Source organism: Lipotes vexillifer, unplaced genomic scaffold (genome assembly GCF_000442215.2).
Source record: "Lipotes vexillifer unplaced genomic scaffold, Lipotes_vexillifer_v1.1 scaffold100, whole genome shotgun sequence".
Taxonomy (NCBI): Eukaryota; Metazoa; Chordata; class Mammalia; order Artiodactyla; family Lipotidae; genus Lipotes; species Lipotes vexillifer.
Genome location: NW_006774075.1, coordinates 772,179 through 800,052, shown reverse-complemented (window position 1 = coordinate 800,052; position 27,874 = coordinate 772,179). Strand labels below are relative to the sequence as shown.

Here is a 27,874-nt window from a genome sequence, read left to right as displayed (position 1 = left end):
CCTCCTCTCTCCTCCTCCCCTACCTCTCCCCCTCCCCCCCCCACAATGCCAGTCTTCCATTCCACAAACCGCGCCCCCCATGGTGGTTTCAGGAGAGAGGAGACTTTAAATAGTTGGTGGTTTAATCAGGTCTTCTGAATTAATTATGACATTACCAAGCTCCAGTATTTCTGCCATTGTATTTGGTGTACACTCACTCAGGCTTATTAAAGGAACTGAAGAAAACTAGTTAATTTAAGTGTTCTTTGTCATTTTGACTTGATTGGAATTATCGTCATTTGTTTACACTAGGGATAGAACTAAGACACTATTGTATTATGTGATTGAAAGCAAATAGGGGCTTGTAGTATTGCTGGGAAGCCAAATGCAAAATTTAAATCGGAGTAAACAAAATTACTCATTTACTGGTAAACATGTTTAACTATTTTTCCTGAGCTCTTTTTGAACTTCAGTGAAGTAAGCCTTTCTGAAAACTGGGATACCTGGAAAAAATGTCCAACTTACTGAAAGTGCTTGTGCGTGTGCTTGTGTGTGTGTGTGTGCATGTGCGTGTGTGTGTGTAAGCATGCATGTGTGTGCTTGAGACATTTTCAAAGATTATATTTATTAGGCAATATGGGGATACTTACGTTAGTGTAAATCTGATTTTGAGATGATTTTGAAGTGATTTAAAATAATATATATTTCATTTAAATATAACTTTTATTCAGAATAGTTTAATAACCTGAATTTGGTTTTTGGTACGTGGGAGAATCGAAATCAAAATTAAAAGGGAGAGATTGGCATCTTTGGATACCAGACTATGATCCTCTGCAGAAAATAGGAGCAAATTATTTCAGTATCTTTATTATTAAGGTTACATGGACAGAGTCCAGAAGAGTTGAGGGTGAGGGGGATGCTCAATAAAGTCTTGTTATTGAATTGAGCAATTTGGATATTGAAGGATTGACCAATTTATGGAAGGAAGTGGTGCAGTTTTGAAGTTAACATTTCACCCATTCTGATTAGGGTTTACTGCCTGCACTAGAGTCTAAAAACTCCTAGAATTGTTACTCCACAGTGTTCCCCAAACCACTTGACTCACAAGGTCAAGTACAGGGCCATTAGGGAGATGGAAACAAATGTTAAAAGTGCCAAATAAAGTCTACCATGAGTATCTATGGCTCTTCTTGCCTTCTTGAATCCAAAACAGAAAGACATTCATAGTTTTACTCCTGGATGGAGAATCATCAGTAAGGAGGGAAAGCAATTTTTATGTGAAAATAGAATGTATACGTGATAAACGCCTGCCTAATTTCTCTAGTAATACAATTTGATTTTCTGATTAGCTGTCTTATTCTGTGATTCTTGTAATTTTGTCAGGTCAATTAACTGGAGTTCAGTGCTAGAGAGAAAGGAAGTGTGGCACTGCTGACTTTGTTAGATGTCAGCAGCTTAGGTGTATTTTGTAATAGAATCTGCGTGGGATAATTTAGCTGATATTGTTAATGTCATAGCGTACAGAACTTAACAAAATGACTTAGGAAGCAGGTCAGATTGGACAACGTGAAGTGCTAAAAGAAGGAAAAGAAAGTGATCTACACAACATATATTTTAGGTAAAAAAAATTGCAGGTCAATGAATTATTCAGCAAGTAATCAATGACTGTCTACTGTATGCCCAGCATTGGCATTGGTTGCCCAGGTACACAAGACTATAGCACATTGACCTATAGACAAGGGGTATAAGCTCCAGTTTGGAAGATCTTGAGTTATTTTTACAGAGTGCTGAAATAAATGAATATTCTCTTTTATAATAAATTGTTTACAGATTCTTTCCTTCCCCTGGTGGTTTCTCAGAGGGGCAGAGTTTTGTCTTGTTTCTCCTTGTGTCTCCAACACTTAACATGGCCCTGACATACAGTAGGTGTTCAAAAATATTTGTGCAATGAATAACTGAAGATGAGCTTTCCAAGGATGTGTTGGTGGAAATGAGTGTGGCAGGTAGGAAAATGAGTTAAACCATGTTTTCAAGAGCCCCCGTTAGAGGCGACGTTGCCCTAGAAAGTACCCCTGGTCACAAGAAGTGAATGCATTCAAGAGATGTTACAAAGTAAGGCTCTACTTAGTGACTGGCCAGGTACAGAGGACTCAAGGTGGTTCCAGAGTTTAGGGTCTGAAGAATTGTTATCCAAACCCAGAAAGTCAAGAGAAACAGCAAGTTTTTTGGTTTTGTTTTGGTTTTTTTTCCACGACAGGTCCTAAGTTTGGATTTTGAGATGAGGGAGCTCTTATCAGGTAGAAATGTCCAGTAGGCAGTTATAGATTTATGACTAAAGTTGGGAGAGATGTCAGGGAGAGAAATAAATGGCTGTGGAGTGTTCAGTGATGAGATTATAATTGAAACCATGGAAGTGTATAGTTTTTCTTGGTAGAGTTTCAGTTTGTGGTGGTGTTCAAACAGAGGGTTATCTAAACGTTTTGGTGGGTGTGCTGTACAGGAGATTGAAACACTATATCTGAAGATGCAATAGATGATAATTAAAATGCTCTCAAGCTCTGAGATTCTCTAAATCTTCTCTTTTAGTTAAGGAAACAAGACATAAATATACGGAAAACGACTGTGAACAAGACAGAATCGTATTTAGCAGTGTTAACACCGACACAATAAATAGCTAAATTGGACAGCTCAACAATCAGAGATTGGTACACTAAAGGTATTAATTGATTGCGTGATTCAGACCAGAAGGGATTTGGAATTTAAGGAAGATGTGATCTTGTGTTCTGGCACGGATGTTCCAAATTTCATGTATCGCGTACTCATTTGGGTAAACATATTCAGCCTATGCTGATTAATAGATTGCTCATCTCCCAATGTGAACTAACTCATGACTTCTTCTGTTTTACTGTTTTTTGCAGAAGATAGATGAAGAGAATGAGGCAAACTTGCTAGCAGTCCTCACAGAGACACTGGACAGTCTCCCTGTGGATGAAGACGGATTGCCCTCATTTGATGCACTGACAGATGGAGATGTGACCACCGACAATGAGGCTAGTCCTTCCTCCATGCCTGATGGCACCCCTCCGCCTCAGGAGACAGAAGAGCCGTCTCTGGTAAGAACCCTTCCTACTGTTTAACAGGAATTGGAGTTGCCTCTGGCTACCCGCTGCGTGGGTATGATGTAGTAACAATAAGGTTTGGATTTTTCATTTAGACTGATGCCAAAATAATCCCCAAGCACACTCAGAGTTGCAAATTCTGTGATTCTGTGTTGAAAAATGTTGATAATACAGTCTTCATGTGGTCTCACTGCAGTTTTTTAAAACTACCTTTTGTAGGTTTTTATATCTTAGTATTATTGATGCTTGGTTAGAAACTTAGAAAATGTAGACAACTAAAGAGAATAGACAAAAAATTCACCTGTAATTTCAAATAATCTCTAGTATCAAAAATTATTGAAATCTCTTGTTTTAAGATATAACGTGAACATGTTTGTGAATTTTAAATAGATGCATAATTTTGAATGGTTGCATAGTATTTTATTGTTTGGAGGTGAACTAATTTATTAAGCAATCCCTTATGGTGGGGATATTTAGTCTTTTTCCTATTTTTTTTTTCACCATCATAAATTGTATGATAATTGACGTATTTGTAGTTTTATTCTCATGCATATTATTTTAGAAATAGAACGTAGATCAAAGAGTCTGCAGTATTTCAAGGCTTTGGATCCATAATTCTTATGAAGACTGGAAAATAATAGCACATTTGCCACCTAAGTTACCTAAATTTATGGTAGGCAATGAAGAGTAGATTTATTGGCAATGAAGAGTGAATTTTCTTTTCAGTGCAGTACTCGACCAGGATTTTATTAGTCCTAAGACATGGTTTACCTTCTCAGCTATGGTAGCCATTTGTCATTTGCCATAAATCTGATGTAAAAGCACGCAATGTAAATTATGGAATGCCATCCTGCAAACTTTCATAGTGTGCTCTGGCCTGCCGTTTAGGTGTTGTTTCTCTCCTGTCTCTTAAGTTTCTATATGTTAAAAGCATTCCATGTAAACCTATGGAGACCCTACTTATACGCCTTTGCAGTTTGAGATTTCTGGTTTACAGGAGAATATCTCATAAGCAGTGGTAACATATGTATTCCCCAATTTTTCCATGTGCCAGTGTCATTGGCTTTGCTGCCTGAGATTCTGACTTCTTTACATGGATCCCCAATGATTTTCATCCACACAGTGGTTTCAGTTGGGAGGGGCTGTTGACTCAGAGTCGTACTACGTATCCCATCAGGGAGGTCCTGGAAGGCCAGCAAGTCAAATGAAGAGAAAGACGTCAAAAGAGAGGGAATGCTTTGCCGAAGCTAGAACCCAGATCTCTTGATCTACAGGCCAGGACTCTACCTACTTAAAAATCTTTTTAGTGAAAACCACTCTTTTATCTGAAATATTATTTGAATCAGTAGTGTTTTACACTTGACTGTGAAACATGATTCAAAACATCACAGAATCTTTTCTTTATTGCCCCTTGATTCATTTGGGTTATTGAGGGGGAAATGTACACCCCACCCCACCCCCACCCCCAAATCCCCTAGTCTTCATTTAGTAAAGCAGCTTTTCTCACCTCATAGGTATTTGGAAATCCTTTTAGGAAGATTCTTCTGGCTTACTTTATCTAAAAGAAAAATTAAGGTAGATACCACTAAGTCTCAAATGTAGGAGAAGGTAACACTTTCACAGTTTGTAGTGTAATGCCAAACTTTTTCTTACTTTTTAAAAATGTTTCCTTAGTGCTATTGTGCTAAGGTGTGCTATGATTAGAGTGAATTCATTTTTGTAATTAAAATTAATTAATTTTAAGTTTAAAATTTCAACAGCTTATTCTAATGCTGAAAAGATGCCTAACGTTTCTTGCTTTCTCTCTTCCTTGATATGTTTCCAGCTTAAGAAGCTCTTACTGGCACCAGCCAACACTCAGCTAAGTTATAATGAATGCAGTGGCCTCAGTACCCACAACCATGCAAACCATAATCACAGGATCAGAACAAACCCTGCAGTTGTTAAGGTACAAATGTAAAGTTTTTTTTAATACAGGAGGGGAAGTCACAAGGGACTTTGGCTTAAAGCTATAAAATAAACAATAGGTTTCTATGTGTTAATTCAGCTGGAATCCTGCAGCGGCTTCCTAATGGTGAAACAGATTACGAAATGGGTTTCCAAAAGCAATACTCTAGCTATTTTAAACTAGGAAGAGTTCATCAACGCTTTGTCTTTGGACGATTGAAGTGACAGTTCTTACTTCTTGCCTACTTTATTAATACACGCAGCAGCGTGGGCAAATAAAATTTGCTGATAGTCCAGTATCATCTATGAGTGACTTTAAGATGCTGGATTGCCATTTTGCCAGCTGTCTAACCTGAGAAAGATTGCTCTGGAATCACCACAAAAGATCTATCTCTGCCATTAATTGCATGGAATGCTGGCAATGACATAATTCGGTTAGCGGGCTGTATTAAACAATGTTTGTCTTGCCATTCACTGTGAGTGAAAACGGAGCGTTAAGGGGTACTTAAGAGAATTGTGAATACTGGGCTCTGGCAATCAGTGGCAAATTAAGGTTTAAACCGGCTTTTTTTTTTTTTTACTCACAGTAAAGGCTCTGTAGGGTCTTGTTAGTTACATGTTGCTGAGTAGGAACATTGAAATGTAGGAGAAACGAAATAAAAAGCTGCATAAATGTCATTTAGGAATTTTAAATGTAATTTTCTTTCCTTGTTCTGCAAACAATTATTCACAGCTCATAGATCTAGTACACTTAGACTGAACACTTCATTGAAAATCTCATCTCTTCAGAAAACCTATATCCATTCTGATAAGGTTCAGTTCACCAATTTTAGCTTTCTTTATGCCTTGTTTTTAAGACCGAGAATTCATGGAGCAATAAAGCGAAGAGCATTTGTCAACAGCAAAAGCCACAAAGACGTCCCTGCTCGGAGCTTCTCAAGTATCTGACCACAAATGATGACCCTCCTCACACCAAACCCACAGAGAACCGGAACAGCAGCAGAGACAAATGCACCTCCAAAAAGAAGGTCCACACACAATCTCAGTCACAACATTTACAAGGTAGGCTGTGGACCCAAACACAAGCTGCTGGTGAGGGTGCAGAGGGCAGGGCAAGCCTGCACTGGGCTGAGGATACCCAAACTTCGGGCTTCTGTTCCATCGTTGTCTCTCTTGAAAGAGAACTCAGCACTTTATGATAACTGGGGGAAAAAAAATCCTTCCTTGGACACAGGTTGAACATACCCTGTTTAGCTGAAATGCAGCCTAATTCACAATCACCAGAAGGCACCTGAAATGTTAGCCGGGTGGGGAGCCAGGGGTGGTGTAGAGGGAATTGCAACATCAGATGAGGTTTGTAGGAATCTCTGAATTGCTGAGATAACTGAAGTTCTGAGCAAGCTGGGCTAGCCAATTCATGAAAGAGCTTTTATTTTTTCCCTTCCAATAATGGAAAAAAAATGAGGCACTGTTGATTTGCTTGCTGTCTATCCTTTATGAAATAGTAACTAGTATTTATGCAGTCTCTCATTTATGATGTGCATTCTTCTTGTTTTAGACTACATGGTATAATCACAAATTTTATTTTGTAAATAAGGATTTGGAAATTCCTGGATATTTTAAAAATTTGCTTTCTATTTAAAAAATATAAGCTTATATTACACTAAACATCTGGGGTGATTTTTATTGTCCCCGTACGTTACTAGAAGGCTGATACTTCTGAGGCAGATCAGGGTGATTTGGGGAAAGTCTCTCTTAGCAAAGATAAATTTTCTTTCTTTCTTTTCTTTCTTTTCTTTCTTTTCTTTCTTTTCTTTCTTTTCTTTCTTTTCTTTCTTTCTTTCTTCCTTCCTTCCTTCCTTCCTTCCTTCCTTCCTTTCTTTGTCTTCCTTCAAAATATTCTAATTGTAGAGGCCCAAAGAGAGCCCATAGAAAGTTGCCGTTGCTTTAAAATATTTAACTTCCACATTATCTGTACCTCTGACTTTGTAGTGGAAGTAGACACATTCTAAAATAGCAGGTTATAAACATCCACCTCTTTTTTTTTTCCCTTTTGTTTCCCCAATTCCCCTTCCAGCTGCAGAGTGGTAGCCCCTGATCCCTGTTTTGAACCATGATTATTTCATACAGGTATGCTGTTGCTGCTGCTTTTAATACATCTTTTCTTTTCCAGTGTTTTGAATTTCCCTCTCTCATCCCTACCTCACCATAAACCCGGGATTTTCATATTCCTTTAATATTTTTAATTGGCTCTCAATTAGATTTTCCCTGGTGGATATCTCAAAAATCACTGTCCATCCCTTTCTGTCAGTTCAAGGAAATATATTTATCAAAATGGGCCACAGTCTCTCAGTTTGCTGCACCCTGATTGGCCTCTCACATGCATGCGCTGGCACAGTTTTCTCAGTGCAGAACCAGACATGCTGTGGGATTCTAGTGGGTGACCTGAAATGAAGAATTCACTGGGCTACTCCCCACATGGTCCTGGTCATATGTTCATTTTCTGGAGCTGAATTTGAAGCCCCAAACTTGCTGGAACCCTGTAGTCAGTAAACCTAGTCCAGCAGCACATATTTTAAAGTGGGGGGTTTTTTTTTTTTTTTTTTTTTTTTTTTTTAATTTTACTTGGTCCTTTTGGATTTTGAGGGTTTATTAATTTTGTCAATCCATATACCACTAAATATTACTGTAATCTGTTACAAACCATGGCAGTGAAGAACTAAATTGGCCTATGAAGGACATACACTTTAGATAAAACCTGCTGTATGTAGGGTTTTTTTTTTAAGGTATATATCTGTGGTGAGGCATCAAAAGTATATCCCAGAATAGAACAAAGCTTGTTAAACAACAACAACCAAAAAAAAAAAAAAAATTCCTGTAGTTACTAGAAAGAAAATAAACATGCAAACATGGCTGGCTGTTAATAACCAACAGGAAATAAATGCTGAGTTTCAGGGATTATTTAAATTATTATTCAAAATTTTAATGTAGAAAATATATGAACAATTAGAGACAATAACTAAGAGGATTTTCTGAGGTTACCTTATTGAACATATTGTCATTTTTTTGCATGGAGCTTCACGTGTGCTCTCTGTACCATTGTAGGGTCCAGTTGTTTTCACTTCCCTAGGATAATGGTCTGGACTTTGGCGATTGTATGGTCCCATTTACTCATTTATTGATTCATTTACTAATGTAGTCATTCATCAAAGATATCATGATCTTCATGAAGAAGATTCATTCCTGTTCTCAAGGATCTTAGAGCCTCTGGTCTACCAGTCATTGGAACAGTGTGGATTAAACTTCCAGTAAACCAAATCAAAACTCCTCTAGTGGTAGTTTTTGTGAGCCTGGGCTTATTTTGGGATTAGATTCTGGATGTGCTTTGAAGCTGTACCCTTCCTGTGACCCTCATTTCCTGTTTGCATTTTGTCCCACGAAATATGACCACTGCCTGTTCCTTTCCTTCCATTGCCATAGGCCTTACTTTTACCCAACGATCAGAATTTGGGGGATCTTCCTTTGAGCATTCCAGATAGGCTACCCCACACCTTGAAAACTGGAATTTCAGTGACTGATTTTCAATGTACATTATTGTGTGACATATCACATATTCATACCTGGTGATATTTTGTATAGAACCTGTGTGTGTTATCTTAATTATTAGTTGAGCACCATAGAAGTTGGTAAAGTTCCCTCATAAGTGTGTTCTTTTTGAAAGGCTCATTATGTCAGACATATTAAAAGTTAATGTCAAATCAGTTCATTTATTGGTATATCTGAAAAAGCCAATCAGGCAATGTACCTAATTTGCACAAGACAGCATGAGCTTCCTATTTCTGGATGCATATTGGATAGATGATAAACCATTCAATTGTTTAAAAACGAAATCTAAATCTACAAATTAAATACTATGTAAATACTACTTGTATATGTAAATACTATTTGTCCAAGTAAAGTACCTAATTTCAACCTAATTTGGACATAAATAGTATTTTCACATTTCAAAGGGCCTTAATTACTGGTGTTGATTAATTTCCTTTAATATCTATTGAATGCAATTCCTTTCGATAATAGGGGAAAGAAAACATATTCAGGCCCGACTCTGCCAGTAACTAGTTTTATGGCCCTGGAAATATCATGCAGCAGTTTCTCATCCATAAAATAAGAAAGTTTATTCTAAAGACCTTTTTGGTTTCAAGTCCATGATTTTCATTACATAAATGACTACCTCTTGACCTTTTGAAAGTAGTTATTTTAATGAGAAAAAATTGACAAAATCTACATACATATAAAAATATCTTTATAGATAAGCATATATATACATAATATGTGGACGTATATCCCAAGTACGTTTCTCATCATGTTTTCCCCTCCTTCTGTTCAAAAGACAAGACTGCCAAGGAGAAGCAATTGAAATTTTGGAGTGAGAAGAAGATTCTTACTCCACCCTTCATAACTGGGAAATGCCTTCTGTAGGAGGGTAAGATTTAGGAAGCAGAAAAAGAAGCAGATGAGCTCTCTTTGCAAGTCTATAGGTCTCTCAACTGACAAACAGTAGTTTTCCTTTAGTTGTCTATCAGATTTGGGGATCTGAAGGCCTTTTAAACTATCTGGGTCAGTGTCCACAATTTGCCATAATCTCTCACTTAATTTTCAGTGAATAGAATAGTTCTTGAGTGAGCTTTGGCCTCATAGAAATAACCTATTCTCAGGGCTAGATATAAAATTATACATTTTAGGAGAAAAATCAACTGAATATTCATAACGTTCTGTCGTCTTGTAGTTACTCTGCTGTTGTCTTGCCTAAACAAACCGTGTACTATATTCCAAATTAAAATAGAAAACATTATTTCTCTCTGATGGTCTGATGCAAATTTTGTATCCTTAACAGGGATGCTACATTTTGGGGAAATTTCTGTTTTCGTATGTGTTTTCAAATGATAGTTTACTGAGGCAAATGTTGTTTGGAGTTTGTTTTAGCGTAATGGACTGTTATCTGAGTTTGATCCAATATTCAGGGACTTCCTTACTTTAGCTTTCCAGTTTCCAGTTCCCAACTTGACTTGTAGCAAGAAAACAAATCTGAAAAACTCTCAATATTTCATAATTAGTTTCCTTTTTTTTCCTTTAGCCAAACCAACAACTTTATCTCTTCCTCTGACCCCAGAGTCACCAAAGTAAGTATTATGAAATGTAACCATTTTCAGAAAGGGAAGGGGGTTCTAATACATTTGGCTACAGCAACTCCATTTCAGTTTGTTTTTATAAATGTGCCATATCTTCCAGTGACCCCAAGGGTTCCCCATTTGAGAACAAGACTATTGAACGAACCTTAAGTGTGGAACTCTCTGGAACTGCAGGTAAGCCTTACATTTCACTTGAATCTTTTTGTGTGGGTGAGTCTGTATGTGAAATATATATTAGAGTATATTCTCTATGTGATTAATGAAATTCACAGAGTACAAACAACATTGGATAAGAAGTTATCTATAAATATTTTCAGTTGCTTATTTCTTTGGGAGGAGACATTTATTGTGTGTCACACCTGGGCCAGACCCTCTGATATATATCATTGATTTGGGTCCACAAATAAACCTATTTCCGATTAAGACACTAAAACTTGAGTAGGAGGAGAAATTAACATTTATTGGTCTTCCACTCAATAGATATGCCAAGCATATAAGTGGTTTTAGCTAATTTCATAATGACCTCATGAAGATGGTGGTAGTATTTTTCATTTTTATGATGAGAAAATCAGGTTCAGAGATGTTAAGTAACTTGCCCAAGATTGCAGAGCTAGAAAACAAAGAGCAAAGGTTTGAACTCAGGTTTACTAATTATCAATACTTCACTTGAAATATTTTCTTAATCTCCATTGTACTCAACAGTGTAATGCTCTCCTATATATGTTACCATTTTTATATCTTTCCAGTAAAGGAAAAAAATGAAAATATGTCCATTCACCAAAACAAAATGTTCTTATATATTTTAAACAAGAGCAATTTCCTTCACCGTTTGGACTTCTTAATTTATTTGGCCAGTCTTACTTCACATTCTGAAGAGGAGGAAGCTTTAAAAACTTGAACTAACCCCCGAGAAACTTACAGATCCAAAGAGTTCCTAGGCAGACTTCTGAGTTGGCTGCAAATGGTGCCTTTGCAGTAAGTGCTTAGGTTTAGGCACTTGAACCCCACCAGAAAGTGAATCTGAGGATGTCTGTACAACAAGTTCCTAGGCTTTGGCCATTGCTGATAAGGGTAAAGGAGCAGTAAGTTAAACAGATGCTTTCAACCAGAACTATGGTGCCTACACACACCGTGGTCACTGTTACTAAGTTTAATTTCACCCTTTGAGTTTGCTAAATTACTTCCTTATGAAAGGTCTATTGCATGATTGCATGATTTGGTCAAGCAGTAGAGCAGTTAATTTCATGGAATTTATATATATTTTATATGTGTGTATACAAGTATAAATATATCGTTATATAATAACACATGTACACACATGTATTCACATATAAAGAATATATATATATAAAACATCATTTCTTAAATAAATTACAATTACACATGTGATCATAAGAAACTTTTGTGTGCGTATATTATGTGCAGTAGAGGCCTTCTTGTCTGACCAATGAGTGAGTATTTGGTGGTTTTATCTAAAAAGTTGATTGAAGTATACACAGTTTTGCTTAAAACATACAAATTACACATTCAAATATAAAATTTTTGGTATAAGACAGAGAGACCTTTGCACTGAACTTAAATGTACTAACTAGGGATCCATTCATCTTTCTGGCACAAACTTCACTAATAATGCATCGAAGATGGTATTCACGTTTTGTTTCTTTCTTTTTGAAGGAAGATAGTTAAGGGTATTTGTGTGGTAGTCTGAGTGCAGAATCATTTTAGGTTTTTATGATTTTTTAACATAAATCATAATCATAATTCCTTATGTTTTCCCATACCATCCACCTACAACTAATTTGACAGCCCTTCTTTTAGTAATATACCTTTATTGGGTCTTTTAATAGAAAAAACTTTTCTTACTAATATTTCATTCAGTTATATAATATTTTATTATCTGACATAATTCCAGTCACCAGTACAATGGACATTAGTGGATTTGGGAAAATACATTACCTTGGCCATAGTAACAACTAGCTGAAAGGAATCTATTAACTAGGAGTGTTCAGGATGCTGTAGGTGTAAGTTGCTTTGGTTTAGAGAGGATTGAGAAAGCTTCCACTGTATATACTGATACCAAGCTTTCCATTAAAGAAACACTTTTTAATTTTTCTCTGATTATAAATAATATAAGCTTACTATAAAAAATGTCAAAAATACAAACTAGTGGAAAAATTGTGTATAGTTCTAAATTGTTTTCTATGGATATTTTTACATCTGTGATCGTTTTGTATATACATAATTTTGCATTCCGATTTTTCAGTTAACATTTTAATAAGGAAGTTTTGTATCATCACAGACCCTTTATTATCAGGCTTTTCTTAGTGTGCTGTATAACATTAGTTTGAGTAGGTGCATCAAAATGTATCAAAATTTAATTATACTTCTTTGTTACACATTTAGGTTGTTTTAAAGTGTTACCTTTTTTAAATAGCACTGCAGTGGAAATCTTTGTTCATAAATTTTTTACATTTTATTTTTCTCAAAATAAATTACTAGTAGTTATTAATACTAATATAAGGATATAAATATCTTGGGGGCTTCTGATACATATTGCTCCATTGCTTTCCAAGAGAGGTGTTTCCACTTATAGTCCTATTATCACTATGTGGATATATTTGCTTTATTACATCCTTGCTAGCATTGGGTATCTTCGTTTCTAATAGTTTGCTCATTTATGTGTATAACATCATTTAAATTGCATTCCTTGTACTCATAAAATTATGGTGTTACAAAAAAGCACTTATTTTTATTTTCTTCTTGTCAGAAGTTTTATTATTTCTCTTACTGACCTAATTTTAAATAATTTAGTTATACATTTGAAAGGTTAGTAGGCTACACTTTTGAGAATTTATAGAAGATACTTTTTAAAAAAATACTTAGCATCCTAAAAATATATACAGTGGATTTATTTCTGTTGGTGAACCAGAATTCATCCTACTAGTTCAAACCCCTTTTTATTAGTGCTTTGAAAGATTATTGAGTACAATGGAAATCAATTTACCAATATATATAACATATATAATACCTGCTCTATGCTTGCAACGCTGTAGATCTTGGGGAATATTTATCAAGCATAAGACATAGAGACTGAGCTTCCCTGGTGGCGCAGTGGTTGAGAGTCCACCTGCCGATGCAGGGGACATGGGTTCATGCCCCGGGCCGGGAAGATCCCACATGCCGCGGAGCGGCTGGGCCCGTGAGCCGTGGCCGCTGATCACAAAAAAAAAAAAAAAAAAAAAAGCTGCAAATCTCCAAATGAAAGTAGTCTATTATGATTTTTTTATAAAAACAGACAGCACAGTTTAGTGAAGCTGTGCAAAACCTTGGCTCTGATATTGGACAGACCCAAGTTTAAATTCTGGATCTACCCCCATCTAGCTGTAAGGCCTTTGGTCAATTTAATTAAATTCTGTAAGACTCAGGAAGCTTATGCATCAAATGAAGCTGATCACAGTACCTGCATCTCATTGAGTCACTGTGAGGATTAAATGAGATAAAACATGAAAAAAGCTTAGTCCAGTGACAGCATATGTGTTCAATAACTATTAGCTATTTAATTACTAATTCCACATTAAATTCGTTTCTGGAGGTCATTGTACCTTCCTGCTCACCTTTTCAACTTTTGACTACCTTTTACCTATTTCCTTTTATTGGCTTTTGTACTGTCTCTTCTTTAGCACTCTCATATATGAAGTTATGTATTCTCTTTTGTGGTAAAATTCCCCTAATCCCCCATGAAATTGAACATATACTGCTTTTGGTGTGGGGCTGGGATTTACCAAATCAAGGTAGAAAAATCTCCTCTTGGGCATTCATTCTCTCAACAACAGGTATTTCTGCTGTTACTACAGATCCTAGAGGCTAGACATTCACTAATAGGCACTTCACATGTATTATTTTTATTTATTTTTATTTATTATTATTATTTTTTTTGCGGTACGCAGGCCTCGGGCTCTGGACGCGCGGCTCAGCGGCCATGGCTCCCGCGCGCAGCCGCTCTGCGGCATGTGGAATCTTCCCGGACCGGGGCACGAACCCGCGTCCCTTGCATCGGCAGGCGGACTCTCAACCACTGCGCCACCAGGGAAGCCCCACATGTATTATTTTTTGACTGTCTGTCCATTTAATTGTGAAGGAAAAAGCTATATGTCGATTCTAGGTCTGTGGTGGACCCTGGGTTCAAAGCAAGTCTGTCTAACTAGAGATTATGTCTCTTTCCTGAAGCCTGAATTTTAAAGATAGTAGTGGACATCTGTTATGTTAAATAGGTTTTATTTCACTTGCCAAGTGTTATTGATTGGTATTGGCTTCCAGAAGCATTGTGTTGAGAAGGATGCTAAGGCCAAGTCTGTACTCAGTGGGAGTGTCATGATCAGTTAGTAATGTCTGCCGTCAGTGCAGCAGAGGGGTGGATAGGGTGCGAACAGCATTCAGGTTGTTGATTTGTTGATCCTTCGTATACATGCTTAATGCCTTTGGTTGCAACAGAGGACATGGATCAAGCTGTTGCCCAGGACTTTCTGGTGTCTTCTTATTTAATTTTACAGATTTTAGTGAAAATTTCCAAACATTTAAGTGAAAACGTAAAGAGTCAACAAAATTCTAAGACCTCAAGAATAATCCCTCTGCCCCATCTGCAGAGTCTTTGGGAAACAGGAGGGATGAGATAGGAAGTTTGCTTTATTAGGTATCACCAGCTGGTCTGACTTTGTGATTGTCCTAAAGTAGCTCATTTTGGCTGATTAAAAAAAAAAAAAAAAAATGCTTCTCTTTTACAGGTGTAAAAACTAATTTGCTTTCAGAATAGCTGTTAGTAAAGCAAGATGAGAGAAAAGAGAATGCTCTTTTGGCAGAAGGCATTTAAATCCATTGCATATGGAGGTGTTCAGAGTGCTAGACTTTTTGCTTCTGAAATGGGAATGGCAAAGCAATGTCAGCTCAACAAGGTGATGGCTTTAACCACAGGACATGAAGGAATTTGATTAGGAACCCCCGAACTTTTATTTATATATATTTATTTACATGTACATACATATATATGTATATGTGTGTGTGTGTATATATATATATATATATATATATATATATATATATACACATGTATATGTATATATAAATGTTTTATTTTTATTACTGTAAAAGTAATAAGAATAAATATAACTATTTTAAAACTAATTAGGAAAATAAGAACAAAATCATCAGCACTCTCATCACCCTAACTCACGAGGTCTTAGCAATGCTTTCCTCCATCAATATGTATATTTTCCCCATGGTTTTCATGATGGTGGATTTGGTTTAAATCGGCAGTTATTGAAATTGCACTTCAGTAGACTTGCACTTAAAAAACCCCACTCGTTAACCCATCACTGAGTAATTTCTTATTCTTTTATGTGGAGTCTTATATTGTCATTTTTGGACTTCCCATTTAAAAGCTGATTTCGCTGGATGATATATTGACAAACAGCATAAATTTGCTATACCTTTTTGGTATATACATCTTTTGTATGTGACTTACCCGTGGGGAAATAGACCAAAGCAAAATAGGAGCAGTAGTTGGTAGTTTTAAAAGAAAGCCACAGCGACAGAGAACTAGGAAGTGATTTTGACAGGTCATATAATCCATTCCTGTGGCTGAAGAAGCCAAGAAAGGGAGACCCAACAAATGCTCTTTACAGCCCATTCCAGTGTTTTGCAACTCCTCCTGACAGGAATTTCTTCCATATTTCTTCCATATTTCATATCCCTCATTTTCTATTTTTAATCTCATTCTTCTTGACTCAGCGTCTGAAAAACACCTCAGTTTTCTTTTCTGGAAATGGTACTATCCAATGTCTTTCAAGCCAAGGCTAGCAAAGCAATTTTCTCTCCCATATCGACTTCAGGGGTTTGGTGGGAGACACCTGGATAGCCGGACTCCTCCCTCCCTGACCCGGATCCCCTCTCCTGCCCCAGCTCTGTGGGAAAGTGCCCGAGGGCCAATGAATAACAGCTTCATCTTCCATGAGCAAGAGTTGGGGCATTAGACACATGTCATAGGAATATTCTGAAGCTTTTCTGTGTGGTGAGTTTGTTCCCCGGTTCTCAGAGCTGATACAGGAAATCCTTCAAACGCAGGAAAGGCGGGGGCTCCATCAGTCAGAGGGGACATGCCAGCCTGGGTACCAGAGCGAGGTGTGGGAGGCCCTTCTGTGTCAGGGGTTAACACTTTGGTTGCTGGCTTTTGTGGAGATCCAGTGAGTCCTGGAGGAGTTAGGGGTGAAGAGAGAGCACTGGGGGAGCTTTTATCGACAAACTGTTTTAACAATTATAGCAGTAACAGTTCATACTGATTGAGTATCAGTCCTTCCTGTGCTCCCTTGACACCCACTCCAAGTTCTTGAGGCCAAAAATATGTGAGTAGAACTCAAGTCACTCTCTTCTCTTTGCCCAGTCCTCCTTCTTTGGTGAGTTTTTAAGCAAATTAGAAAATCGTCTTCTCAGTGTCTTTCCTTGAGAAATCTTAGAACTGGCATGTGACATAAGAAAAAAATCCCACTGTCAAACTCCAAAGCGAATCACAGTTTTAGCAGGAGGTTGTGTGAAATGTAAACTGTAAAACTGTGTAAACTATTAAGAAAGATCTTGCCGAAATCATCGGCTGGATAGTGGAGCACAGAATACAGAGCAGAGGACTTGCCATTTATCAGTCATTCAATTAAACACACCAACCCAAAAGAGAACTCCTCAAAGGAAATCGTTTTATAGCACATAATGAAACACAAAACCAAACCAAACTTGTCTCTGACTTTTTTTTTTTAAAGGGCTGTTTAAAAAGATAGCTGGAGAGTGTGGGAGAGTGTGTACCACTTCCCCCAGATTTGCTGTGCAGAAGTGCAGGAGTGTGAGTGATATAGAGGTACTTGTTTATTATAGAGCACATTTCAATGCAGTAATCATAAATATTGCTAAGGTTGTGCTCCGTTGAAATATGACCTACATACTCTTGATTGTTTGTGTTACGTGATTTGTCTGACACCCATTACATTCTGGGTAATAGCAGCCATTTGTTGCTCTGCACAGCAGGCTCTTCTGACAAAAGAAAATAGGCAGCAATAAAAAAGCTATAGTCTGAATTACATTCTGCACAGTGCTGCACTGCTGAGAGTTTGTGCAAGTGTGTTAACAATGTTCTGAACTGCCTCTTGTCAGCCTTCAGCCTGTAATGGCCATCTGTCCTCACATAAATCTGTCAAAACCTGCTAAGTTCAAGAGAGAGCATGGAATATACCTTGTACTGTCAACACCAAAATGTACACATTCCCCAGAAAATCAACACACAGGAAATAATCCGGAGGTTATGGGAGGCATTAGCCCGGTTGATTTAGGCTTGTGGGCTGAAATTGAGAGTCCGGCAATTAGTGGGAAGATGACAAAGGTAGTGGGGTTGAGGAATTGATTATTGACTGCCCTTCTACCGCAGGGGAAAACATTCTGGGTGGAGGACATGGGGTTAGAGAAATCTAATTAGTTCAGGTGCAGCAAAGCGTTCCCTGGCACAACTCCTAAAAGCTGGACATCACGTTAAAAAAAAAAAAAAAAAAAAAAAAAGCTTCTTCCACTTTTATTTATTTATTTATTATTATTATTTTATTTTTTTCCGGTATGCGGGCCTCTCACTGCGGTGGCCTCTCCCGTTGCGGAGCACAGGCTCAGCGGCCATGGCTCACGGGCCCAGCTGCTCCGCGGCATGTGAGATCTTCCCGGACCGGGGCACGAACCCCCGTCCCCTGCATCGGCAGGCGGACACTCAACCACTGCGCCACCAGGGAAGCACCCCTTCTTACCCTTTTGTTTCGCTTTGTTTTGTTTTACTCTGGATCTCAACCCTATCTGGGAATAGATTTTCAATGAGGCACTGGTGACACGCAGTCTCGTGATCCTTAGGATGTCTCAGTCTTGCTCTGGGGTATTCTCCTCGGATTAAAGAAGTTTCAGTAAACAGTCAAAAGGTTAGGGAATGATCTGAATTATTTTTCCCTGCCCACCGACTCACTAATCCTAAAATAACTTCCATCTACTAAGAGAGTATTATTTAATGAGCAGGGCCGTATGAAATTTCTAGCCCTGATATTTTCACTCACAGGGTATATCTGGTTATCTCAGGGTGTTTCCGTAAGTTTTAAGCAGATACACAAGAAAATCTGTACTTACTGCAGATTTTAAAGAATGATCTCTTTATGAAGTCCTGGGGACTGAATCCCTGAAATGCCAGCATTTGGTGGAATATTCAGCACATAGTAGGTGCTGAGTGAAAGTTTGTTTAATTGCCACAGGCCATCTAAAATGAAAAGGAAGTAAAAGGCTTTGTTTTTAACGCCAAGAAACTCTAATCATGTGTTAGCGCTCCCAAGAGCAACTTGAGAATCGGTTATTTAAGCGATAATGAGCTTAGGTACTAGGACAAGGGTTTCAAATGTTCAAGACGAAAAAGAATTTCTATATTTAAAATCCCTAGATAGCTGAGCTATTTTTAGAACTAGTCTCTCTTTAATAGTGGCCTAATTTGGTGTTTCTGAAGTTTAGGGTTTCTTTTTATAAGTCTAGAATGTCAGTCAAAATATATCTACCTGAGATCAAGGCAAGGTGCCACATAGACACGGCGGGACAGTGGCTCTCCATAAGTGGTCTATGAACCGTGTCATTAAAAATATTTGACCAGCTTCCCAAGTGATCCGTGGGCCACTGAAATGGGACACCTACTAGTAAAGGAGGATCTAGAAAAATAAAAACGAGTGAAACATTTTGCAAAAATAAGCCCGAGCAATATTCCACTGAGAGCTTCTCATCTGTCTGGAGAGACAAGATATAATTCACATTCAAAAAGAGATAAGCGTGAAAATATAGCAGTATCTGGTAAGTGAGTGATCCTGGCAGTAAATTATTGGAAAAGTAAAAATTACCCCCATTCAGAGTATCATGAAAAGATCTATGAAGTTGTATTTGAGGATGTTGAATGTCATTTCCCCCAATTCAAGGGCTATCTCATTTGGAATATTTGACTGTTATTTACTCCGCAGAGAGATTATTCATCATTATTTCTTTGAGCATCTTAGCTTCCTGTGAGAAATATTTGAGATGTTGTCATTTCTTTGCTGGGAATTGGTATCTTTACATTTGTTGTAGCAGTAATTGAAGGTAGCATGTGGTTGAAATCAGTGTGTATGAATGGGGCAGTGCAAAGGGTAGAGGAAACAAGCAGAGAGAGAGACGGACAAACAGAAAGATAGACAGGGTAAGAAAGAAAGCACGGAAAGGAAGGGGAGAAGGAGATGGAGTGGGAAATGGGAGGAATAGGAAGAGACGGAGGAGGGGAAAGAGGGGAAGGAGGGAAGGAGGAGAGAAAATTGGCCACATAGGAATTCCTTAGAGTGAGTAAAAGATATACTTGTCTATGAAAGAGGGAACACAAGGAGAGTGAACTTCAGTGACATAGATGATTCCTTCAGTAATGTCACCTCCCTATTATCTTCAAGCAAAGAATGGGGGGCAGGCTGATGAAGGGAAGCTTTTCTGAGACTCAGATGTGTCACGAAGCGATAGCAGTGTCTCCTTCTCTTTGTGTTTGCATTTCCCTGTCTTTCTTTCTGAACTTTTCTGGGATAGATGTCCAAAGTCAAACCTCTTTGCATTTTTGTATGTTTCCTTCCCTCCTTTAGGGAGAATTAGCTATGTATAATAAAAGTTGCCAAATATCGGTGCAAAATATTTCATTTTAAGGAAAATATTAATTTCTTCTATCTCTTTATTGTCAAGTAGGGGAGAGAGGCAGTGTCTTCCTGTTCATACCAAAACTTCATGTAGCTTTCTGTGCCCTACTTGGTTATGTGTGTGTATGTATGTGTGTGTGTCAAGGTAGAATTTTCCTTGAAGCATGCAGTCGCCTTAAGTCCAACCCCAGGCTTCTTGTGGACTTAAGTTCTTTTTTGCTGAAGAGCATCCTCCCGTCCTCCTAAATAAAAAGTGTATTGTAAACTAAACTGTTCCCTTGTAAGCATAAAGTCATTTGAACTGCAGCCTGCCCTTCTTCAAAGTTCCGTCGACTCTGGAGCTTTTCCACAATTCTTCCTTGGCATAAAGGGCTGAGGAGGACTTAGGGGTGAAACTGAACAGAGATAACTAGCCTTCACACACTCTCCCACAATGACCTGTGATGGAATTTTCTGCCTTCTGTAGAAAAGCACAAAAGGCAACAACTGACAGATTCCCCCTCTTCTTCCTTTCGTTTTTTTTTTCATTTTTTCAACTAGTTAGTTGCCCAAGCTTGGATTCGTTTCAATCCTTCAGCCTCGCAACCCGCCCTGATGTGGTGCTCCAGATAAAATGGTCCGCTGGCACCGCAATATTTAGTGTTACTGTTCACTTAAGTTTCTGTTGCAGAGCCATATTTTCGACAGAATGTATTAGTTATGCTTACAAGAATGTACTATACCTACATTAGCCATGGTTTACAAAGTTAATGAACTGTGGAGACAAAGAATCATTGCCATCATGTTGTAGAGTTGTCTGGTGCCCTGCATTAGCCGGCTGCATTTTACTGAACTTACTTTGATGTTGCCAATGTCATTCCCACCCTCCCCCCCCCCCAGTTGCTGTCATCCCATCTTTTCTTTTCTTTTCTTTTCTTTTTAAAGTTGCCTAATTCTTTGGCTCCATGGGTAGATATCCTTGATTTTACAAAAATTCCTGACCTACATGCATCCTCCCCAGCATTCTTTGCAGACAAATTTCCCCCCCCCCCCCCCCCCCAGTTGCTGTCATCCCATCTTTTCTTTTCTTTTCTTTTCTTTTTAAAGTTGCCTAATTCTTTGGCTCCATGGGTAGATATCCTTGATTTTACAAAAATTCCTGACCTACATGCATCCTCCCCAGCATTCTTTGCAGACAAATGCCACCAAAGGTCTTCTATGATTTCCCTGTGTCCCTACCATGTTAATTTTCCACAACTAAGACTGTGAGAAGCCCCTGTAAATCTGAGCTTTTGTAATGCCTGGTGGTGACGTGGTCATGTTTCCTGGGAAGCAGGATCAAGTTAGCATTGGCGTTTGAAATACAAAATATCATGGCTTTTACCACAGCCTCATATTGTAGCTCCATCTTTTCTTGGTGACAGAAGCTTCGGGAGACAGAGTCACTTTTTCCGGTCTTATCATGAATTTAGTTTCCTTCCTTTTCACTGAGTTTTAACCATTGTCTGAAATCTTGGAAAAGTTAGGAAAACATATCCTGGCATTTAACAACATATCTCTGTCTCTTTTCTTTCTCTCTCTCCCCTCCCCTTTTTTTTTTTCTTTTATTATCTTAGGCCTAACTCCACCCACAACTCCTCCTCATAAAGCCAACCAAGATAACCCTTTTAGGGCTTCTCCAAAGCTGAAGCCCTCTTGCAAGACTGTGGTACCTCCGCCATCAAAGAAGGCCCGGTACAGTGAGTCTTCCGGTATCCAAGACAATAACTCCACCAGGAAAGGGCCCGAGCAGTCTGAGTTGTACGCACAGCTCAGCAAGACCTCCGTGCTCACCAGTGGACACGAGGAAAGGAAGGCCAAGCGGCCCAGTCTGCGGCTGTTTGGTGACCATGACTATTGTCAGTCAATTAATTCCAAAACGGAAGTACTCATTAATATATCACAGGAGCTCCATGACTCCAGACAACTAGAATATAAAGATGCCTCCTCCAACTGGCAGGGGCAGATGCGCTTTTCCACAGATTCAGACCAGTGCTACCTGAGAGAGGCCTCGGGGGTGAGCAGGCAGGTCTCTCCCGGCAGCACCAGAAAACAGCTCCAAGACCAGGAAATCCGAGCTGAGCTGAACAAGCACTTCGGTCATCCCAGTCAAGCTGTTTTTGACGACGAAGCAGACAAGACCAGTGAACTGAGGGACAGTGATTTCAGTAATGAACAATTCTCCAAACTACCTATGTTTATAAATTCAGGACTAGCCATGGATGGCCTGTTTGATGACAGCGAGGATGAAAGTGATAAACTGAACTCCCCTTGGGACGGCACGCAGTCCTATTCATTGTTCCATGTGTCGCCTTCTTGTTCTTCTTTTAACTCTCCATGTAGAGATTCCGTGTCACCACCCAAATCCTTATTTTCTCAAAGACCCCAAAGGATGCGCTCTCGTTCACGGTCCTTTTCTCGACATAGGTCGTGTTCTCGATCACCATATTCCAGGTCAAGATCAAGGTCCCCAGGCAGTAGATCCTCTTCAAGGTAAACCTTGTCAAAACCCACCCCAAGCCTAAGGCGTCCCCAGGAAGTGAAAAAAAACAAAGGCAAAAAACGCATTCAAAACCCACAGGCAGCCCAGCCCCTCAGCAACCATTCCCAGTGCCACAGGAACTAAGGAGATTGTTGTGACCCACACATTCCTCCCCATCTTCTCTTAAATCTGTCATTCTTGAACACAGTGCCTTGAGCCAGTCAGATCAGAGAGAGCAATTTGTAAGAAACTTGCTCATCTAACTTTTTCCATTACCTGGAGAGCTGCCTTGTGCCAGGATAGGTGAGATCCATGCAAGATAAAGCTGACAGTGTACCAGGCCGGCGTTCGGCATTCACATCAATAAGAGACGCTGCAAGAGAACACGTCACTCCAGACCTCTAAGCTGACTAGATGATCACAAACTGTCACTGGGAAATCTCACAAGTAGCTGGGAACTGAAAGCCGGTTTATGTAATGCGGAATTCCAGGGGCTGTTCAGTCATGCCGATAAACTGGGGTTCAACTGGCAGTTGCAAATGCCCTTCTGTTTTTCCTCCTCTCTCCCAGATCTTGCTACTACTATGAGTCAGGCCACTGCAGACACCGCGCGCACCGAAATTCTCCCCTGTGCGCGAGATCACGTTCAAGATCGCCCTACGGCCGGCGGCCCAGGTAACGATACACGTCCTTTTCCCTCCGCGCCTCTCATCTCCTCCCGTAGATGACAAGATGTTTTCTAAAACCCTGCCCCCTCCCCAATTTCCGATTAATTTTGCTCATGCGATTGGAGGTGGTTGCCTTAATGATGAAGTTATGTTTCTCAGGTATGACAGCTACGAAGAGTATCAGCACGAGAGGCTGAAGAGGGAAGAATACCGCAGAGAGTATGAGAAACGGGAGTCTGAAAGGGCCAAACAGAGAGAGAGGCAAAGGCAGAAGGCAATTGTAAGCAGCTTGGAGCTTACTTTCATTTTACAGGAGGGCTTCTTTTCTTTTTTTCTCCTGTCTTTTCTTTTCGTGGGGGTGGGCATAGATTAGAAAATGAGGTAAAGACTCTTGTTAGAATATGCAATACTCAGCCTTTTGGCTTTAAAGCATCAGTGAGTCCTCAGTCCCTCTTAACACAGACTATTGGGAAGCGAAATGTTAGCTCAGTGTATTTCTCCTCCATACTACCTGTTTCTCATTCATCTTGAAGCTCATTACTGTTTTCGACCTTTGTTTCTAAAAATGGAGGAAGGAGAGATTTGTCCAGTCAGATACTGGTCCCATCGAGCCAGAGGATGAGTTCTTTGTATTGTTCTCTGCTGCTTTTTTTCTCTGAGTGGAAAATGAAGAGATATCACTATTTGGTTTCAGTTTTCGTCTTTTTGGCAGACGTGAGGGTTGGATTGAGTTAGATTTAAAGGCAGTGGTAGAGAAAGACTTGCTAAGAAAGTCATCATTTCTTCCTTGTGCCAGGTCAACAACTAACACATCCATATTTCTTATGAACTGCTTTTCAATAACCTATTATGGATTTCAGCACCATGTACTGCAGGGTATTACATTCACTTGACCTATAAACAGTACTGACCCTTTGGGGTACGGATCTAGGTTATGTGCATCTAGTTCGTTCCCTGTTGGTCGGACCTTAGAAGGCAAAAAGGAGGTCCTCCAGTTGTCAGCATCCAGTACTTGTTCAAGGCAGATATTCCTAACTGATTAAGGAAATCTTTCCCACTGAGCCCCAATAGAGCCTTGAGGGCTTTCCCAACATGGTGCTCTAGGCAGCCATGGCATATCCACTGGAAATGACACTGTTTTCATTCATTGCAGCTGCTGTCTGTTACCTGCTAAACGTCATTTCAATGAAGATCAACCTTTGACGCATCTTGCATACAAGCTAACCAGGGCTTAGGGAAATGATTTTTAGCTGTAAATGTTAGATGGATATGGTACCTTTAAAACAACCCACAACCATCAACAAAATCTTGAAAAACCTACATAGAAGAGCTGACTAATAGAGTCCAAATCGAGCGTTGGCCAACGGTTATCAACTGGAGGAAAAAGGTTAACTGAGAGGTTTGTTAACTCAGGCACTCAAGGAGAAAGAAGGGAGAAGTAATTGAATACTTAGGCTAAAGATCTAGGGCTTTGCTGCCATTTAACTTTGAATCTTCCTAAGACCAAATTAAAGGCCTTGTGAAAATTATAACACTTTCCCTCATTTTTCTCAACTTTCAAATGAGCTGTGATATTAAGCTCTGCCAGAGTATCATTAGTTGACACTTAAGAAGACTAATGAAAATTAAAAATTCAATTTTCTCATTTAGATGTTTTTAATTAATAGCCTTTTCAATAATTATAATAATTCACATTTATAGAGTGCCATATAGTTTACAAAGCCTTGCAGTATGGCACAGTACGGTTCATATATGCCAAAGAGAGTCATGTTGAGGAAGCATGAAGGAAAATAGTTATTTCAATGTTTTCATCGTATTTGATAAAACTCTTCATGTTTCTTCCCAAAAGAATTACACTAGAGAGAGAAATTGTTTTATCATATATTTGCTCATTTGTGCAAAATATGACACAGCTGTAACCAAAGCTATGTAGATAGATGTAGATAAATGACATGTGCTTATTCTATTCTTCCAAAGATAATTTAGTGCCGTATACTTACTAGGGTGAAGAAAGGGAGGGAGGGGTCTTTTTGCTAGTTTGGTTCTTTACAAATAGAGCAAAGAGTGTGATGGTCTATATTCCATAGATGCCTGAGCCAAAAGCACTCTTGAGGCCGCTAGCCTCAGTTTGGAAGCAGATACCACCCTACCACCCTGCCTTTCCCCGTGTCACAAATATCGACCGGTTCGTTGGTTAATTCTTTGACTAAGACAGTCTTTATCAGTTCCCTTTGAAAGACAGCAATTATAGTGTGAATGTCAACTTGGCTTATATTAAGTCATCATAATTAACTAGACGTTTGTGAGACTTTTGGCTTTGAGATTTTTATTTTTGTTTTTAAAAAGCAGATTAAAAAAGAAAACTAGGACATAGAGATTGTTTACTAACACAGTGACCCATAGGTAGTAAGAGCTTAGTATAAAGATTTGGGACTTAACTGTTAAACCAATTCCCACTTGGACTATTAGATCCTATTTTTGCTTAAAATAAGCGAAAACACATGAGTATATGAGAGACATCTGTTAGGTGCCTGGGCTCTAAAATCAGGTAAGACCTAGTCCCCACATCCAGGGAGTTCAAGTCTACCGGCTGGTAAAGATACGTGAAGAGGCAATAGGGTGTGTTAATTGCTATTGCAGAGGATGTGCCTAAGGTACTGCAGTGGCAAATGGGTCGGCAACCAGCGCTGGGAACGAGGGAGGGCATCCCTGGAGAGGGTGAGATTGATTTGAAACCTAAAGGGAGGAAAGGGCAAAGGTTTTTTTCACCTGTGCTGTCCAGTGTGGGAGCCATTAGCCATGAGGCTAATTCAGCTAGTCCCAAATTTAGATGCACTATGAGTGAGATTGAATTTTGAAGACAGTACCAAAAAAAAAGAGTGTGAAATACTTCATTAATATTTTTTACATCAATGACAAGTTGAAACAATAATATTTTGGCTATGCTGAGCCAAGTAAAATATATTATTAAAATTAAATTTGTTTTTTTTTTTACTTTTTAAAATGTGCCTCAGAAAATTTAAAAGTTACATATGGTGCATTATATTTTTATTGGAAATTACTATTCCAGGCAGAGACTTTAGCTTATACTAAGTCTCTGGAAAAGAACAAGCTATATTGGGAAACTGCTAGTCATTTAATTAGAACACCAGGGTACAGGAGGGGCAAGAAATAAGTCTGGAGGGCTCCATGGTAGCCAGATCCTTGAAGGGTCCTTTAAGTCATAATAAAGATTTTGAAGAATATCTTGAAGGCATAGTGGAACTATTTAATGAGATTACCCGCAGGAAGTTTTTCTGATTGATTTCCTTCCTCAAAATGATCTGCTTTCTTGTGCCATAATGCATTTGCAAAATATATTTTTACGGGCTTGGAGATACAAGCAATGATTTTTGACTCATTTGACTAGATTAGCTTGAAAAGTCATTCGTGAAACAGCTAAAGGAACTAGGACAGTTTGCCTAAGTTGGTCGGGTAGGTGATTTCCATTCAGATTTCTGAGACACCCTTAAAGTAATGAATAAATAGCAAATTATATCTGGAATATCTTGGGTGCAGTGCTGGATTATTCATTAATTCAGATCAATTTTATAATCAGGGGAGCAGCAAAACAGAGGCTCCAAAAGGAAATGAGAAAAATAATGTTACAATCATGTAGTAGATAGTTTACAAAATTAGCCTTTGCTACCTTGTCTTGTGGTCTATAATATTGACTTGTTTTTGAGTTCCATAAGAAGGAGATGGTGGTTTAGGTCATCTATAAACTTTTTAGTATGTATGTGTCCAAAAGTCTTTATTCAGACCGACTTCAGTGCACCAAATCAGACAGCTAAGGAAAGACTAATAATTAGTAATTACACAGAATCATATGTTGTGGTTGAATATTGCCATTGTATAAGTTGCTGTTTTCCTCCAATTTCCATCTAAATGCTCTCAAAACCCAATTTATCCTCTGCTTTTCTCAGTCTCATAGGCTTGAAATAATTCAAGATATTGGAACTCTGGAAGCCAGAGTATAGTACTTAATGTCTAATTATATTAGCTCTTAGGTAAACTAACCTGGATGTATTCACATCTATCCAACCTAAGACACTAAGGAGGAGTATTCCTGGACCGTACTTGGATGGAAGTAACTTTGGTAAACTGAAAGCTATAGTTTTGTTTCTCCCCGAAAGTGTCTCCTAGTCGCGGTCACTTACTGAATGCCTACTGAATCAGATGGGTGTTACCAATGTTAAGGACAAGAGAAGAAAACGACAAAAAAGGAAACTTGTTTTGGCATCATGTCAGAGTTTTGGCCTTTGCTTCTATCCATTCACACCTTTTCATGGCCATTCAGCCCTCTCACTTTACCTTTTAGATAGAGGACCTATAGCTATACCATTCACGGTAGAAGTGGCATGGATTTTATCCACTCATCTCATCTATAGTGTTTGTAATATCCTTGGACTTTTTGAGGAAGTTAGGTTGTAACTAATCTGGAGGTGAACATAAATCTTTCATTGTCAAAGTTGACATGCAGTTTCCTTAGCATAGGAAGAGGGATTTTTAAATTATCCTCACTTGGAAATGTAGAATAAAAGTTCTGAGAACTAAAATCCAAATTATATCAGGCTGTTCCTTATTGTTACCTAACACTGCAGAGCATTTCAGTGAGATAACCCACAGAAAAGCATCAAGCACAGTACTTGGCACCTATTAGAATTTAGTAAATGTTAATCTC

The 27,874-nt window shown here is 38.6% G+C and overlaps 1 protein-coding gene across 2 annotated transcripts in view; it reads left to right on the top strand.

Annotated features, from left to right (window-relative positions):
- The window catches only part of PPARGC1A (PPARG coactivator 1 alpha), a 94,070-nt gene that overhangs the window by 54,458 nt on the left and 11,738 nt on the right, over window positions 1-27,874 (top strand). For both annotated transcript variants that reach the window (XM_007448796.1, XM_007448795.1), the window contains 8 exons: window positions 2,898-3,092; window positions 4,924-5,046; window positions 5,903-6,107; window positions 10,180-10,225; window positions 10,335-10,408; window positions 21,579-22,494; window positions 23,054-23,158; window positions 23,311-23,431. In XM_007448796.1, coding sequence (XP_007448858.1) covers window positions 3,045-3,092; window positions 4,924-5,046; window positions 5,903-6,107; window positions 10,180-10,225; window positions 10,335-10,408; window positions 21,579-22,494; window positions 23,054-23,158; window positions 23,311-23,431 — 1,638 coding nt within the window. In that variant the 5' untranslated portion in view covers window positions 2,898-3,044. The remainder of the gene's footprint in view (window positions 1-2,897; window positions 3,093-4,923; window positions 5,047-5,902; window positions 6,108-10,179; window positions 10,226-10,334; window positions 10,409-21,578; window positions 22,495-23,053; window positions 23,159-23,310; window positions 23,432-27,874) is intronic.